Source organism: Anser anser (assembly GCF_964211835.1).
Source record: "Anser anser genome assembly, chromosome: 13".
Taxonomy (NCBI): domain Eukaryota; kingdom Metazoa; phylum Chordata; class Aves; order Anseriformes; family Anatidae; genus Anser; species Anser anser.
This window is the reverse complement of record NC_139734.1, coordinates 3,021,463-3,037,245: the sequence shown is the minus strand read 5'-3', so window position 1 is coordinate 3,037,245 and position 15,783 is coordinate 3,021,463. Positions and strand designations below refer to the sequence as shown.

General features: G+C 37.6%; 1 protein-coding gene across 3 annotated transcripts in view; it reads left to right on the top strand.

Annotated features, from left to right (window-relative positions):
• Positions 1-10,078, top strand: part of THOC2 (THO complex subunit 2) — a 54,517-nt gene extending 44,439 nt beyond the window's left edge. For 2 of the 3 annotated variants that reach the window (XM_083797021.1, XM_083797020.1), the window contains exons 32-39: positions 194-252; positions 1,768-1,803; positions 5,300-5,437; positions 5,780-5,849; positions 5,928-6,085; positions 6,740-6,816; positions 6,924-6,971; positions 9,220-10,078. In XM_083797021.1, coding sequence (XP_083653147.1) covers positions 194-252; positions 1,768-1,803; positions 5,300-5,437; positions 5,780-5,849; positions 5,928-6,085; positions 6,740-6,816; positions 6,924-6,951 — 566 coding nt within the window. In that variant the 3' untranslated portion in view covers positions 6,952-6,971; positions 9,220-10,078. Of the gene's footprint in view, positions 1-193; positions 1,060-1,767; positions 1,804-5,299; positions 5,438-5,779; positions 5,850-5,927; positions 6,086-6,739; positions 6,817-6,923; positions 6,972-9,219 lie in introns of those variants that run through there. The other variant, XR_014571876.1, reaches the window with a different exon arrangement.
• Positions 10,079-15,783: the final 5,705 nt, after the last annotated feature.

The following is a 15,783-nucleotide window of genomic DNA, read 5'->3' as shown; positions in this document are numbered from 1 at the left end:
TTCACATTTAATTTTTCCTGCAAGCTTGCATAACGAGGTCAAGGCATGCTGGTATCTCTAGGTAGCTTAAGAAAAAATTCTATGTAGTTGAAAAGCTTGAATTCTAACTTAGATTTTGGTACTTCAGAGAGTCATATTATTAGTCGTCTCCTGTTAAATGTGTTTTAATAATGTTATTCTCTTCTTTTCTCAGAACAAAAACGCCGAAAAGTTGATACCCATTCTTCTCCATCACATTCCTCAACAGTAAAGGTTAGTATAGCCTGAGGAAGGCAGCGCCCATGTTAGGCTCACAAGTTTGGGATGCCAATGTCCGACTTCCTTCAAGTTTTGTGCCAAGTATACACTGGAGCCACTGGAGGTTTTATATTGCATTAGAAAATGCATTCCTTTTCTTTATTGGCGGACTGTCTTTTTTTCTATTAAAAAATATATCTTTTTAATTAACCAAAGTAAAGCTTCAAGGACCTAGCACAAATTTTGTAAATAGTGTTTGGAAATGGCAAGAGAATTTTTACACAGAAGTGCCTCATTGTTTTAAGCAGTCAGTTTTTTTGGAGTGCAATGGTAGCTACAAGCAAATGAGTCTTTGCAGCAGAATGGAGCATATTTTTCTGCACTTCTATTGAAGAATCTATAGCACTGAAGATTCCTGGATGATACGGGATGTACGATACCTCTGAATTCATCAGGCTTCTTGATGAGCATCTTACCGATATGTGCCTTCTAAGGAGGAGTCTTGAAAGGAGTTCCATTTTAAAGTCTCCTTGGTGATCAGTTCTCCTGTAGTTGTGTATAATCAGTGAGCATGCAGCTTCTGTTGTACCTTCCCTTCGAGGTTTGTTTATTTCCAATGGGTTCCCACCATGTTGAGCCCTGCGGTACGATAAAACCAGATGTGGCAACCAAGCCTACTACCCAGCAAAGAGAAATCCCAAGCATTCAAGCGCAGCACAATACCTTGGGCGTAGCCTACTTGAAGACTCAGGGTAGCCATTCCTTGCTCCATATTTGTTTTATTTCTAAACCATCTATGTTCATGGGATCTTTGAATTTGCAGTACGTTGAACATTTAAAACTGTAAGTTACTAATACTTCATCATGAGCACTCTGATGGATTATGTGGGCTTTTAAATTTCACCATCTTACCAACTTTAGAACAAGCTTTTCTTTTTTCTTTTTTTCCCCGAAGAGTACGTCTTTTTCAATGTAAGATTTACTTAAAAGATTTAGGCTAATTTTGGAGATCTCAAGTTGCGTTTATTAATTTTAGGAAGCAGGTGACAGTGATAACTACTCAAAATGTAACTAAGAATTTTTTCTTGCCTATTTTTATAAATGGGCAAGAAAAGTTGTTCTAGAGTAACTTCTGTCACATTTAACTGAATGTGGAGAAGATGCAGGTTTAAAAACCTTTTAAGCCTATTTCAACTGTGGTTCAGCAGTATTTAGAATTAAGATTATTTTTCTTAATATTTTGTCTTGGTGGGAGAGTGGTTGTTTTTCAGTGTTTTATGAAGAATTAGGTATAAATACATTTTGTAGTTTACATAAGAATTGGGTCTAGAGAATAGATGTCTTTTTTCTTCTTCCTTTTTAAGAAAATATTTTAGTTCCTAGATTCACTCGGTGTGAAGTATTAACATGAGATTTATTCCAGAAGGAGTAGCTGTTTTTTGTTTCGAGGGTACGACCATGCTTCCCAAAGTTCCTCTGGTTTCTGAAAACTATTCCAGCTTACGTGTCATCTCCATTCATTTTCTACAGGACAACCTCAACGAACTCAAGGACTCTTCAGCAAAGGTTTGAATCTTTTAGACACCACCAAAGTTTACTTTTTGTTGCAGAGGAAACAACCTTGATCTTGGGGCAAACCACATCAGAAAATTCAAATTTCACTCCTGTAAATACTAGTATAGTAGAGGAGGGAATTTTTTCCAGTTTACTATGTAGAACTTCTGTACAGGAGAGAAGGAGAGTTGTTGAGTGAAAGCAACATTAAGAAAAGCCCCTGAATTTAACATTCTCTCAATATTTCTAAGAGATTTTATTTCATAGCTGATAACTTCTCCTTTAGTCTGTAGAAAGGAATGAAAAAGAAGCACAACTGTCTTTTGGCTTCACTTACTTCCAAACGAGTAAGCAAGATTACACATCTGAATAGTCAGTTAAAACTGCAAAACAAAAATGTTGGCTATTTGGATATTCTGAACAGAACAAACATCTTTTCTGGTCCTCACTGATACTTGCACATTTATAGAAACCTCCCTATGATTAAGCCTTTTATTTGTCCCAAGAGGCAATAGAATAGTTAGAATAGTATTTCTTTTTTATCGGTATTAAAAAAATCAGTTATTTTAAAACAAAAAATATTTGAGAATTATCTGTGGAATAACTACTCTTTTCCCCTTGCTACTATTATGTTTTATGTTTATGTTTTAATGTTTTAATACAGTTATGTTTTAATGTTTTTATTTCTAAGCATCATAGGCAACCTCTTAAATGATCATCGTATCTGTTTGCTTCCTGTAAACACACTTCAGATTCGAAAGCTTATGGGAACGCATACTAAAAATGCTTTCAAGATTTAAATGACGTTTTAGAGTATTAAATTTTTAGGCAGATTCTGCAACTATTTTGTTGCTTTTATTTTAAAACTCAACCACTTAACACAGTGACAGTAACAAATACTGTGAACTTGCTAATATATTAAGATAGCTTTCTGCTACTTCTTTTGAACATGTATAATACACATTTAATTTTATCTGGCTAATGGATGGAAATGGATCAAGTCTTCTCCCATAGTTCCTGTTAAGATTTTAGCTTATGGAGTCAGTATCATTATGTAAATAGCACAAATGCTTATCACTTGAAAAATGTTGAACACTTGAACTTTCTGGATAACATGTAGGTTTATCTAGAATTACGTGTATTTACTTAATATATGTGATTCTAGATAACTTTAAATTTAAAAATGTGATGGATTTACCAGTTCTATTCTGTATTATACACTGCACTAATGTTTTAGTTTTAGCTCCCTTTTGTGAAACAAAGCGTTCAGAGCACTTTGTATGTTTTAATTCAAAATAGCTCTGATTTTTATAACCAATACTTGCTAGCTTTTTAAAATTGAATCTTTCCAGTGCCATCTGTACCTGTTTATACGGGGAGTCCACATAGGAGGCATCCTTTGATTCTTAGACTTAAAATTGATGAAATGATAGTGTCTATAGATTAAATATATCATTGTATATTTAAGATTTTAAAATTAGAAAAAATCTAACATTTGTATTGAACTCACACTTCTTGACTATGTTCCTGGTATGTGGTGTAAGACAAGTGTTCTTTACTGCCATGTACGTGTCTGGGGGAAAGGATGTGATATTTAGAAGCCTGTAAGATTTCTGAGTTCAGCTTCCACTGAGAGTTAGTAGAAGTCAAGTGCTTTTATGTACTTACAGACTTTCTTTATTCCTATCTTTGCCTGACTTTTTGGGGGGCAGACCATTAAAATGTTGTCTTACATTGCAGGTTATAAAATAAATGCTGCCAGTCTTGAGTTAGATTTGTGTTATTCTTGTTTTGGCCTTCGCCCAAGTTATACAACATATGGCAGCGCCCCAGATTTGATGTGGTTTCAGCTAACAGCATTTCTAGAAGCAAGCTAATAAAGCTTGACAAGCCAAATCTATGTTTTTCTTGTAAGGAGAGGTGGAGGGAGTAAATTTTTTCCAAAACTCTGCATTGGAACAGTAGAAGAGCAGTGGAATCTGACCTGAACAGCCATGTGAATGTAAGAAGCAGAATAGGAGGAAAGAGGAGTGTTTACTTACTCACATGGAAAGGATCTGTGGTAGACAGCTAAATGGGGCTGCTTAGAAAAAATGTATTTGCCAAGTCATGTTAAAAGGTGACAGCAGACAAGGGAGCAAGGATAAATTTGTGGAATAAACATGCTGGGGAGGTGACAGAAAAAAAAAAGAGTGAGGGGAAAGAACGGAGATAAAGGGATACTGAAGGCTCATTTACTGGCATAGGAAGGTGATAACATTCCAGTAAGTGATAAAAGGAAAAGGGATGTAACGTTGTTGGTGTGCTTTTTACCAAAACTTAGGGTTACTGGTCTGAAGTTACTCATTTGTCAGAACTGTAGAAGGACAGGATTAACTTAAAAGAATAAAATTATTTGAAAGTGTTTGTTTTGGTTAGTTCTAACGGATTCTAGATTGTTCTAAACTAATCTTGTGCATGCTTCTCTTTCTGGTGTACTTTTAAAATAAGAAAAAAATATAGAACATTTTAACACACTTTTTCAAATAAAATTAATAACTTATGGAATGGGGGAAATACTAAAGTATATCAATTTAAATGAGTGTGTTGATGTAACTTAAATTAGGAAAATACCAAAAAGTTATTTTTCAGCTAAAATATGCTTTTATGTGTTATTTTATTAAAAGTGTTTCTTAGATATGACTAAAAATACAATTGTACTTAAAAACACGAATTGGTTACTGTAATGCATTGATATTTATATAATGTGTGCTACCTTATGTATATACACAGTAGCACTTAAATTTTGCCAAGTGTTCTACTGATGCTACTGTGCTTCTTTTTAAAGATGCTACTCTGATTTTTACTCTTCTCCCTGTCCCCCCTCTTGCCTCACTAAGTTAATGTTACTATTAACGTTACTAGTTTCACAAAGCTGAATATTTGTATATTTTACAGTTCATTAAAATTGGTTAGAAGAGAGTGCAGTAACAATCTAGAACACATTAGAGCTAACACACAGAATTTTGTGTTTAGCTGCTTTTATCATTGGAAGTTTAAGGTGGAGTTTTGTATTACTTTAGCTGAAAAACCCATTATTCAAAGTTGTCGTAAATACTTTGCGGTTTAAGTTTATTCTTGAAAAATTAATTAGAACCTGTCTAAGAAACTGACTCCATTCATTCCAGGCAGAATTGCAAGTGCTAAGTCAGTCCACGAGTCTGCATATCCTGTATCAGTAGTTCTGCTGATTTGTTTTGATGTATCAAACAATACTGGTAAACAACTTTGTGTCTATTTAATAGGTGTTCCAGTTAAGTGAAAGGTTTCTTGAATTTTCAGTGCTGAGGAAACAAAGCTGTAAATTAAATTATATATGACTAGTTTGAAAGTGTCTTCAGTCACTTTTCTAATCAAAGTATTAAGTTTTGCTCTTTGAGCTAGATCTGTTATGTTAGAGTAAGACTTCTTATTCCTATGCATCTAGGAATATATATTAATATTTGGTGATATTGCCTTAATTTAACAGCACTACATTAACCACACTACTCCAACACTGTCCAAGAGTAAAGAGAGAGAAGTGGACAAGAAAGATTTGGACAAATCAAGGGAAAGATCCAGAGAGAGAGAGAAGAAAGAGGAAAAGGACAGGAAAGACCGAAAAAGGGTTGGTGAAACTTCTGTGAACTAGTATAGAAAAAGTTGGTATATACTTGGAAAGCTTATTTGGAGTTCTTGCAGTAATAATTGGTGGCATAGCCTGTGCAAGTAGAAGTGATCCATATTAGGGTTGTTTTCTTTTGTTCCATTACATTTTCAAAGATTGGTTTAGAGTAATGCATTCAAAACTTTTTCCCTTCGAAACCGATCTCAAGGTAGCTTAAACAAGCTGGAATAACTCCATTACGTTTTAACTATTCAAAAAACAGTACTTCAAAATAACACTATTAGCAGGTACCTACTTTAGGAGTATGAATTAATCTACTAATATCTGTGTATTTGGTGCCAGGATCATTCAAACAGTGACCGAGAGGTACCACAGGATTCAGCTAAACGACGCAAAGAGGAAAACGGGACAAGTACGTAATCTGTTTTGTGTTTGTATGTGTATTAAGCTTTTATTTGTTGTGAATTAAAACTTTTTGTTGTGTTTTTAGCTGGTTCTTCAAAACATAGCAAAAGTGAAAGTCCTTCTGATTCTCCTCGCTCAAATGAAAAAGAGAAGGAGAAGAGCAAATCAAAATCTTCAGGAAAGGAAAAAGGTGATTCAATCAAAGCAGAAAAGATGGAAAAGAGCTCCTCTGGTAGCAAAAAGGTAAAATAAGCCACTATCATTTAGTTTATTCGGTGGTTGTTGTTGTTTACTTGTTTGATTTGGGATTTTTTTGTTCTTCATTTTTTGTTTGTTTCGATGGAATAAGCTCGCTCTTTTTACTCCACTATAATGCAGTTTTATGGCCTAATAAAGTACAGTGTAAATATGTAGGAAAATGCTTGTGGAATTTCTGGTGCCTTTTGGCTCTAAATATTTCAGCAGTCACTCCTGATAGGATAAATTAGGATAAAGTAGTTCTTCTTGGCAGTAGCCAGGAAAATTCAGAAATTGCTAGAGTATCCAAAACCTAAAGTGCATTTGCAGACTGTTTTGGTGAGCAACTATGTAAAAGCAAGTCTCATTTAAATATAAACCAGTTTGCTTGTATTCGTGTTGTCAAGTGTGTGTGTTAAGGCTTTGTGAAACCAGGTAAGTATGTTGTCATCATACTTACATTAAATAAGTTCCCAGTTGTAACTCCTCAGTGATAGAGATTATTATTGAGCTGTAAGACAGTTAAGTAAATCTCAAAAATCACAGAAGCTGACTATAGTCATTCTGACTGGTGATTTTTTAACCTATGTGACTCATTTAATCCTTTTAGTCAGACTGTCTAGTGTATACTCTAAACTACTTCCATATGTTTTTTTGAAGGAATCAAGACATGATAAAGAAAAAACAGAAAAGAAAGAAAAACGAGAGAGTGCTGGAGGGAAAGAAGAAAAGAAACAATATCCTTTTACATGTCAATGTTACAGGAAGGCTACGGAAAAGTAGTTTCCTTTTTATTATATGCAGTGATAAATATATGTATATTTTTCCTTAATGCTGAATCTACTCATAAATCTTCAGACAAGCACAGATAATGAAGAATGTTCTAGTCAAGGTAAAAATTTTTATGGTTTACCTTGTTTGACTTGATAGCTCCTGAGGCTCCTATTGACTGGTAAAGGCTATACACACAAAACAGCCTGAGTGTGAAAGGGCTGAAACTACAGTTTTTAAAAATTCTGTCCTAGAGAAATAGCTAAATAGCTTTCCCTGTCATCAGTATAGAGATTGAATAGATGCTCAAACTCATTTGGCCCCCCAAAAATGGGGTCAGGTGGGATGAGGTGGTTGACAGTGTTGGGTGCAGTTGTATGTTTGGCACTTTTTCCAAGAACAGTTGCCATACAAAAACAAGGGTGAATCACTGTGATCCTGGTAGTCCTGCTAGTCTACTTGTTGGTTAAGAAGATCTTTGCCTAATGTGTTGGAAACTTAATTTTTTTATCCTCTTTCATTTTATCTGTATGGAGAGCAGTAACTATTAAACCAAATTGCTATATAGTATAGTAAGTCAGTTCTTCACCTCCACTTAATCTTTGTTATTTGATCAGATCTGAGGAGGAATAACATTTTCAGTTATTTGGGAAGTAAAGTGCCCCACTGAATTTAAAATTTGTTCACTTCTAATCTTTCTGCATAGACCAGTGGGTGACCAGTGTGCTTATGTTGGGTAAATCTGAAAATAATTACTATTCAAAACTATTGAATATGGCTTCTCTCTTTGTTTCCAATTTGTCCAATAATAATTCCTGTTTGTTCTCTATTTAGAAGAGATGAATTGTTTCTACTTCATTTCTCCTTGTGTTCTATTTGAATGCTCGAGAACCTACAAACAAAACTTCACACAAATTTTTAATTCACTTGAATATCTTTTGCTGTTGGAGCTATTTGCTTTCTCAGAGTAATATTGTTCTTATTAAAGAACAATGTATAAGGCAGATTAATGAGGCTGAAAACTTGTTTTTGTTTTCATGATGGTATTAGCTGGTCTAGAAGGCAGAGCTACCTCTTCTGAAAGCTTTGTTGTGAATTCTATTTTAAAAAGTAAGCCGGGGAGATCTCTGAGAGAGGTGAAATACTGGAACAGGTTGCTCAGAGAGGTATGGGGTTGTCGGCTTGGAGAATATTCAAAACCTGAATGGTGAGGTCCCCTGCAGGAGAAGTATAGCTGTGCTTTGCTTGGGTCTTAAAAATAAAACACCACCACAACAAAACCTAAAATCAAAACAGTTTAGAGCAGAAGTTGTGCAAGGATGGCAAATGAGTTTTGCTTTAGACACGGAAATATAATGTTGCAGGAAAGCTGCTTTCTCTTCTCCAATATGCAGCTTTAGTAGGGGAAGAACCTTCCTGAAATCTTCTGATTGTCTAGAAGCATCTTCTGAACTTGGCTTCACAGTTGGATTGTTGCCTCAGAGGGATTGGATGGATAGATTATTTGGAAAAAGGATCTTGATCATTTGACATTCCTCTGTCACTGAAGCCAAAGGCAGATGTGTGGAGGGGTTTTGGGTAACAAAGTTTGCACTGATACCTTACACTCTTTGGAGGGGATCTCAGACGTAGTTATTTTCTTTAAATGTTTTTTGCTGTTGTGTTTATTAAAAAAAAAAGGGGGGGAGGCGCTTCTTGGCAGATGAAGTTCATTACTGAGGAATTGTAGCTTCTTCAATAGAAAAGTAAAGTTTTATCTTGTCCAGCAGTTCAGTTTAAAGGGAGGATTGTAGTTAATTAAAAGCACAAGTGGTTTTTGTAACTATTCATGACTTAAACAAATGCTTAGGTGAATGCAATTGCACACTGAAATTCACATCAAGCATGCAGCGGGCTAGCCTGGGGCATCTGGCAGAAAATACTGACAATACCCTGTAATTTGTATAGTGAAATATGAAAAAACGCTCTTAGTAGCAACATGGTTATGGAATTTAATATCCTGCTCCTGTTTGTTAAATCTCTTATATTCTGCCTCATGTACAACTTCTTATTGACTGCATTTATTTTGTCTAATTTAGATACAGTAACATTTTGAGGAGGTTGTACTTCTAAAACAGTTTTCACCTTGACAGATGACTACTTGTTTCTTATTTGTGTCTTTAAATTTGTATTTACACTGTATTCAGTATTTGCAATGCAATACTTATATTAACATAGTTCTTCTTATGGAATAAACTGGAGTCAGGAAATAAATGACTGAAAATGGTTTCATTTTCTCCCTTGTTCTTTGAATTGTGAATGGAACAAAATGTGAGATGGGTATTCATTTAAACAGCATCTAACTTCAGTTGTGTGTGCCTTCTTTGCAGGTGAGATTAAAATGGAAAGATATCCAGCTGTGACCAGAAATGTATTTTCCAGAGTATAGATTGCACAAATTTGTGAATGAAGAGGACCCATCTGCATCTCCTTAAATTATTCAGTTCTCTGCTTTATTTCCCCATGCTGAAGATTTAATTGTTGGGTTGTACATTACTGTATTTTAACTTGTTGCTTAGTTTCTTACACATTTATTTTCAGTACCTGGCTGAAAGTGTTACCTATTCCATATTTTAGCACAATGTGCTGCAAACAGTTGCCATAGTGCAAATGAGGTTTCATGTGTACAGAGTTCCACTTTAGGTTGTCTAAAATACTGCCTGAGTTTAGTAATTCTTTTGACCTGAAATGCATTCTTTTAGATGTTTGAAAACCACAAATAAACAGTTATTGAACCTTTTTGAATTTACCTCATTTAAATTCAGTTTTTATTTATTACTTGGCCTGTTTTTAATATCGGTGACTAAAACAAATGAACCAAGTGGGAGCACTGTTTTCATGCAACGCTTAGGGATTATTTGTATATTGTGTACAACGTTGACTTCTTTAAAAGAAACAAAGAATGAACCCTATCCCCTCCATCTCAACCTAAACCTGTGCTCAATTGTCCCTTGCCACGCCTTTTGTTTGTCATGCTGTTTTTAGATTAATTGGAAGTGCTCTCTTCAAAACTGAAATAAATTAAATTTCAATTACAGCTACAGGAGCTTTTTATCGCTGAACTTTAGTCTGAAAAGTTTCACAATGACATTTTTAAAAAAAGAAAAAACAAAAAATTTTTTATCTGCTGAATTCTACCAGTGTAACCTTTTTTCTAAATAAACAATAGTTTTCTCAATGGGTCGTAAATCATTGTGTGTGTGTGGTCGCTTTATTGCTTTATGTACTCTTACGAAAATTTGATATTGGAGTTGGAATTGTGGGAGGGTATTTTCTGCCTTAGCTTGCAAGTCTTCTGTACTTGCTGGCTGATCATATTGAAAGAGTTACTTATATAGTATGTCAACAAGCCAAACATATCTGCCTACTGTAAAATGACAAATGTATTATACTTCTGCAATGCTTTCAGGAAGCTCAAGATTTGCTTTTGTGCCTTCAGTCAAGTTTGTATCTTTCTCTTGAGATGTTTGTCTGTGGTCCAAAGCTCATTAAAATCTTTGGTGCTCTTGTATTCTTTTCTAGATTTCCTGATGTAGTCAAAGTATACTGACTTTAAAATGTCTTAGTTTAGTTTCAGTGGTTTAATGTCCAACAAAAAAAAAGTGGGGGGGGGGATGTTGCCTGACTTCTGACATAGCATGGTAGGTCACTTTGATACCACTCAGATTTTCACCTGGGTAAGAACTCTTCATGTCTGGAAGTCTTCAACTTCGTATTCATAACTAATTTTTTGTTCCCTGAGGCTGTGGATTTTCTTAAGTAAAAATGATCAATAGATTGTTTAAACTAGGAAAATGTGGATTGCAAGATAAATATCAGTTTGTATTCTTCGGAGAAGAGGCGATTCCAATGTCTTTCCCAAATGCATTGCTCACTATTTAAAGTTTAAAAAGGTTTAACTGGAAGCTGAGCTTTTTTGGCCTGGGCACAACAGTTTAAATAGCTGATGAATGTGTATTCACTAACAAGCAGGAACTGCTATTACATCTAGATTCTTGGTAAATTTTGGAGGTGGTGCATCAATTTTATTTATTTTTACAGCAGATTCTCTCATGGGACTAACTGAAATTGAATGCACTTCTGTTTGCAGGAGCACTGTGATACAGCTTCCTGTAAACCCTAGCAAAGTCCTCCTTTGCTGTTGTAGTCAGTAGCTATGGTAGAACAAGATGTTCTGCCACCCCCCTTCGCCTGTTGGTGACACTTATACATCAAGTCAGTTGAACTGGAATACCACACTGCACTAAGTAGTTCCTCTTCAGCCTTTATACTTACTGTATCTTCTGTCTCCCTTTAAAATTCTGCTTCTTGTCCATTTGGTAAGGATCTGCTGTCTTTTAAAAGTCTTTGCAATAAAAAAGTGTTGGGCGTGGAGGAGAGGATCTGGTGTTAGTGGGAGATATTCATCAAGACTGAAATATTAGCAGGACCATGAAACCTGACAGCCTTTGTCCTCATGTAACTTCAGAAGATGAGTGGAAGCATCATGAGCTATCACAGTTGCTATGCGAAGGATGGAGTGAATTTTCTTCCTATTTTTAAAAGGCCCATTTAAATTTGAGTAATTATTTTTAAAAGATGTAGCTATGCCAGGTTAAGACCACTTTCTTAGAGGAGGTCTGGAAACTAAGTATCTTCTAAGATTTAAGTGTTATAAAGAGGTGATCTTGACAAGACTGAAATTCCTCATGGGTACAGCTTCATCTGGGCCTGATACATCCCCTTGACAACTGTATCAATTGTATTGACAGTCCTTTATGGATTTCATAAGGAGTGTCTCCTTGTTTTTATGATCTCTAACAAAAGGATAAGGATGATCACATTTTTTAAGGTTACATGTTTAGATTGACAAGCAGAAGACGTATTTGTGGGACTGCTGTGGTTTGTATTACTGCCAGCCATGCTCCATATTGATCTCTGCATTAATTCTGCTTACCTTTGCTAAGCAGTGTGTTTATGGTAGCAATGATTCTCATAACTGCTTCTGTTGGCCCTGTCCTCTGACAAAGAGGTTCCTTGATGCTTATTACTGAAAGTGATACAAAACAACTGAAGTTTATGCAGGGAAATGAATCCTTGCCAAACAGACTTGGAAGACAGTTTGCTCACAGGAAATGTATATAAGTCAACTCTGTCAGAGTAAACTACTTTTAATGATGTGTCTGAGAGCCATGCTTAATAGAATTAAATGCTCAATACTCTGTGACCTGTTATATTAAAAGCTTGTAAGGAAATATGAATGATATTAACTTGCCATTTTAAATGATTAAAGTTTTTTTTCCTGTAAGCTGTGGTCAAATGCAGTTGTTCTCTACGTGGCATGTCACACCTGTAGTGTTTTTTTTCCTGCCCTGCTCTCCCCCTCGTCCAAAAAAATCATATGAAGCTAGGTGAAAGAGTGTTTAGAGCTACAATTTCTGAGACACTTCTTGTTCAAGGAACTACTTCGGATTGTTTGATTACAGACAGGATTATGTCTGTGTGCCCTCAATAGCAGATCAAGTGGAGGCAGGAGGTTTGTGTTGTCCTAAGAGGCCAAGTTTCTGTGAAGTTCTGTCAAGGGTGGTTCAGAATTTGCTTATATTGACAATTTGAAAGTAGTAAGATGTGTAAGGTATGTACTGTGCTAAAATAACAGCAGTTGTGTTTAACAGCAGTGTTTAACAGCACTGAGCCCAATAAAACTGCGTTGTGAGTTAGTTGCTTTAACTGGTGAGCAACTATTGCTGATCCTTCCTCCCATTCTGACAGGATCCTGCAGATGCAGGCCTTGATTGTCGGCAGCCATTATGCTATGAAATACTTTCAGCAAATCATTAGTGTAACCTATTTTTCCCTTTCCTGAACCAAAGCATGCATTAACCTCTGTGAAGAGTGATTGCTACTGTTCTGTGTTTCACATATTGAAGCTCCACCAGAAGGGGACTGGCAAGCCTTCCCTTTTGTGCAGCTGGCCCAAGCCACTGTGCCGGGTGGGCTGTGAGCTCCTGTGCTGCTGTTGTGCTTCAGGCTCGTCGCACAGCAGCGGTCACTGCTCCTGACCTTTTAAAACAGGAAGAACATTTGGTTTTTCTCCATTAGTTCACAAAATGTGACACGCGTTGGGGGAAAATGCTACAATGGCAACATAATGACATTTAAAATAACTGCAAAATAGTAATTTTCCCCTTCTAGAGGTTTTTTTTTTTTTTTTCCAGTTTAAGTGTATGTGCCTGAAGTGCTGAGCCTGGGTGTTTTCAGAGGTGATGGGGAGCTGGGATTTCCACGCTGGAGTGCCTGCTACTGTTGATACTAAAGCAGATAGGAGTGAGAGGAGACTGAGTATGCGCCTGCTTCAAACCACTGCTTTGCAAGGAGTTGTAACCTAGACAGATTTTTTTTTGTTTTTAACTGCAAAAGAAGATTTTGATCTACAGGCACTGTCCACAAAGCAAATTAATTTGTTTTATTCCTGAGAGTATATAGAAACACACTTTTTGCATTGATTTAACATCAACAAAAACAAACCTATAGCTAATGGAATATTTGCTGACTGCAACAGTAAAAACCTGACCTTCTTGCAACAAATATTAATACTATTAAACCCAGGAGCTTACTTTTCTTTTAAATATTGCTTTGTTGTTTTTTGTTTGTTTGTTTTCAGTATAATCCATAGAACTTGAATAAAATGTGGTGCATCCCTGCTGTTCTGTGAAGGTCAGTTTGTGTCTTCTGTCACCTGGGATGTGGGACAGACAGGTGTCGTCTTTGTGGCTGTACTTGAAAGCAAAGATTAAGAAACTGCAGTAATTATAGACATCATCAGTTAAAATTTAGTGATTAGAATTTTCCTTATTAACTACAGGTTATTTCCCAATCAATCAGCAAGACTGAATCCTTGTTCCTTGTGCACAGAAGACACGAGCACATGGGACAGGGAACCAGGTAAGGATTACAGGGCTAATTAGAGGTGAGGAGGAATTACTAAAAAAAATAGAGTAACAGAGCTAAATAGGCACTTTTAATTGACTCATTAGGGTGATATGAAATGAAATACTTCCATCACTGTCACTCCACTCCTTGGGATGTACACAAATGCAAACAGGATCAGGATTTGGCCTGCTGGCTGTGTAAATGACACCAGCTGGGGATGTACCAGCTGCTGTGGGGAGCTTGTTGCACAGAAATGGGATTAAGGCTGTGAAGAGAAAGGTGACGCAAGGTTCTGAGTGTAGTGTGGTCTTCAAGCAAAACAGGAGGCTGCCTGTCAGCTCAGGCACTTAGAGATGAATTGGAACAGTTGTTTATACTTCAAGGAACCATGTTTATCTTGGCACCTCTGGTACATGCTGACAGCAGTAGCAGTGAAGGCTGTGGGTCAACAACATTGAACCTGCCCTTGGGTGCTGAGTGCAATAGGACAGCAGCACCTAAAAGGGATGGGCACCACTGCGCTTCCTGAGTGGTGCACCCTACATTGTGGCTAGAGAAAACCTAAGGAAAAACAGTCATTAATTAAGCCCAGTTTCAGTGTGGCAGGTCTGATGTGATATCTTAATTGCACTGTGCAATCCACGGTGTCTGTGAGAGGTCACAGCTTCAGCTATTTTATAATAAGCTATTTTGCTGAAGATAGCAAACTTCCCTTGTTTAAAGGGCAGGAGAATATTAAATAAATACCATTTATATTTATTTGCCTCAGCTCAAACTGTGGCTCTTACATTAATTTTGTAGGTTTTTTGTAATTAGCCTGCTCAGTCCATATTTGGAATTCAAAACCAATATTTGCTGAAGAGCTTTGCATGACATTTGACATTAAAATACGATCCCAGCATTTACACAATGCTCACCTCACCCTTCCAGCTTCAGCCCTGGTCTGTGTCTTGCTGAGGCATGGTGGGTGCAGTGATTTGGTAGAAGGGTGCTGAGAGCCTGATCGGGACAGCTCCCCTTGCCCCAAGGCCCCACTCCCCAGGGAGCTGCCCCCCTTGGGCTATGAGCTGGGTGAGGATCCCCAGGGGCTATGCTTTGGGGGGCTACATGGCTTTGTGAGCAGCGCTTCCCACCCTGTCTGGCCACTGAATGTCAGTGTTGCTCCAAACAACTGCAGTGACCATGTGCAGGCAAAGCCTCTCAGCTTCCTCGGTGTTTGTGATGTGGTGGCAGGGACCTGGCCCCTGTCCCTCACTCGTGCTTGGGGCCTTGATCCCAAACCTGTCACTGCTGGTGAGCAGAGAGCAGGCACTGGCTGTGTAATCAAATCCTTGTGTTGTATCATACATTTTTCTACTGTTTACAGCATACCAAGCATTGTCCATGTGCTCGTTAATTGCTCAATTACTTTATTTATATGCTAAACATTATTTACTGCACCAGTCATTACCAGCACCGTGCCTGGGGTTTGCATCACATGTTTAAAAGCTTTATGTGCCCTACCTGGGCCTGCCTTTGAGGCCACAGGTGCTAGTGCAGGCCTCAGTGCACACCTAGCCTTGTGCAGCCCTCACCGGCCCCTGCTGTGCCTTGTGTTTTCTGGGCCTTTCTCAGAGCTTTTTCCCTTTGGCCTTTGCTTGGTTAACGCTGCTGACTTCAGCTCCTCGCTCCTGTGAGGAAGCCAGAATGAGGTAAAACCTGACCCTGCAGCAAAGCAAGTGGCAGTTGTCCCCTCGGGCAGGCCAGGTGCCACAGCTCAGCTGCCTCATGGCACAGCTGTATTCCCAGCCTCAGAGGTTGCTACAACTTGGCCCTGGGTCACTGTGGGTGTCCCTACTGCCACAGCCCCTTCCTCAGCTGGCAGCCACACGCCCCCTGCACCTCAGGTCTCCTGCCCTGGCCCCTTCGCTCCTCCAGGCCTAACTTCAGAAATGGCCACAGAGCCAGGCCTCGGCCTCCAAGTTCATCCTGTCATCCTGAAA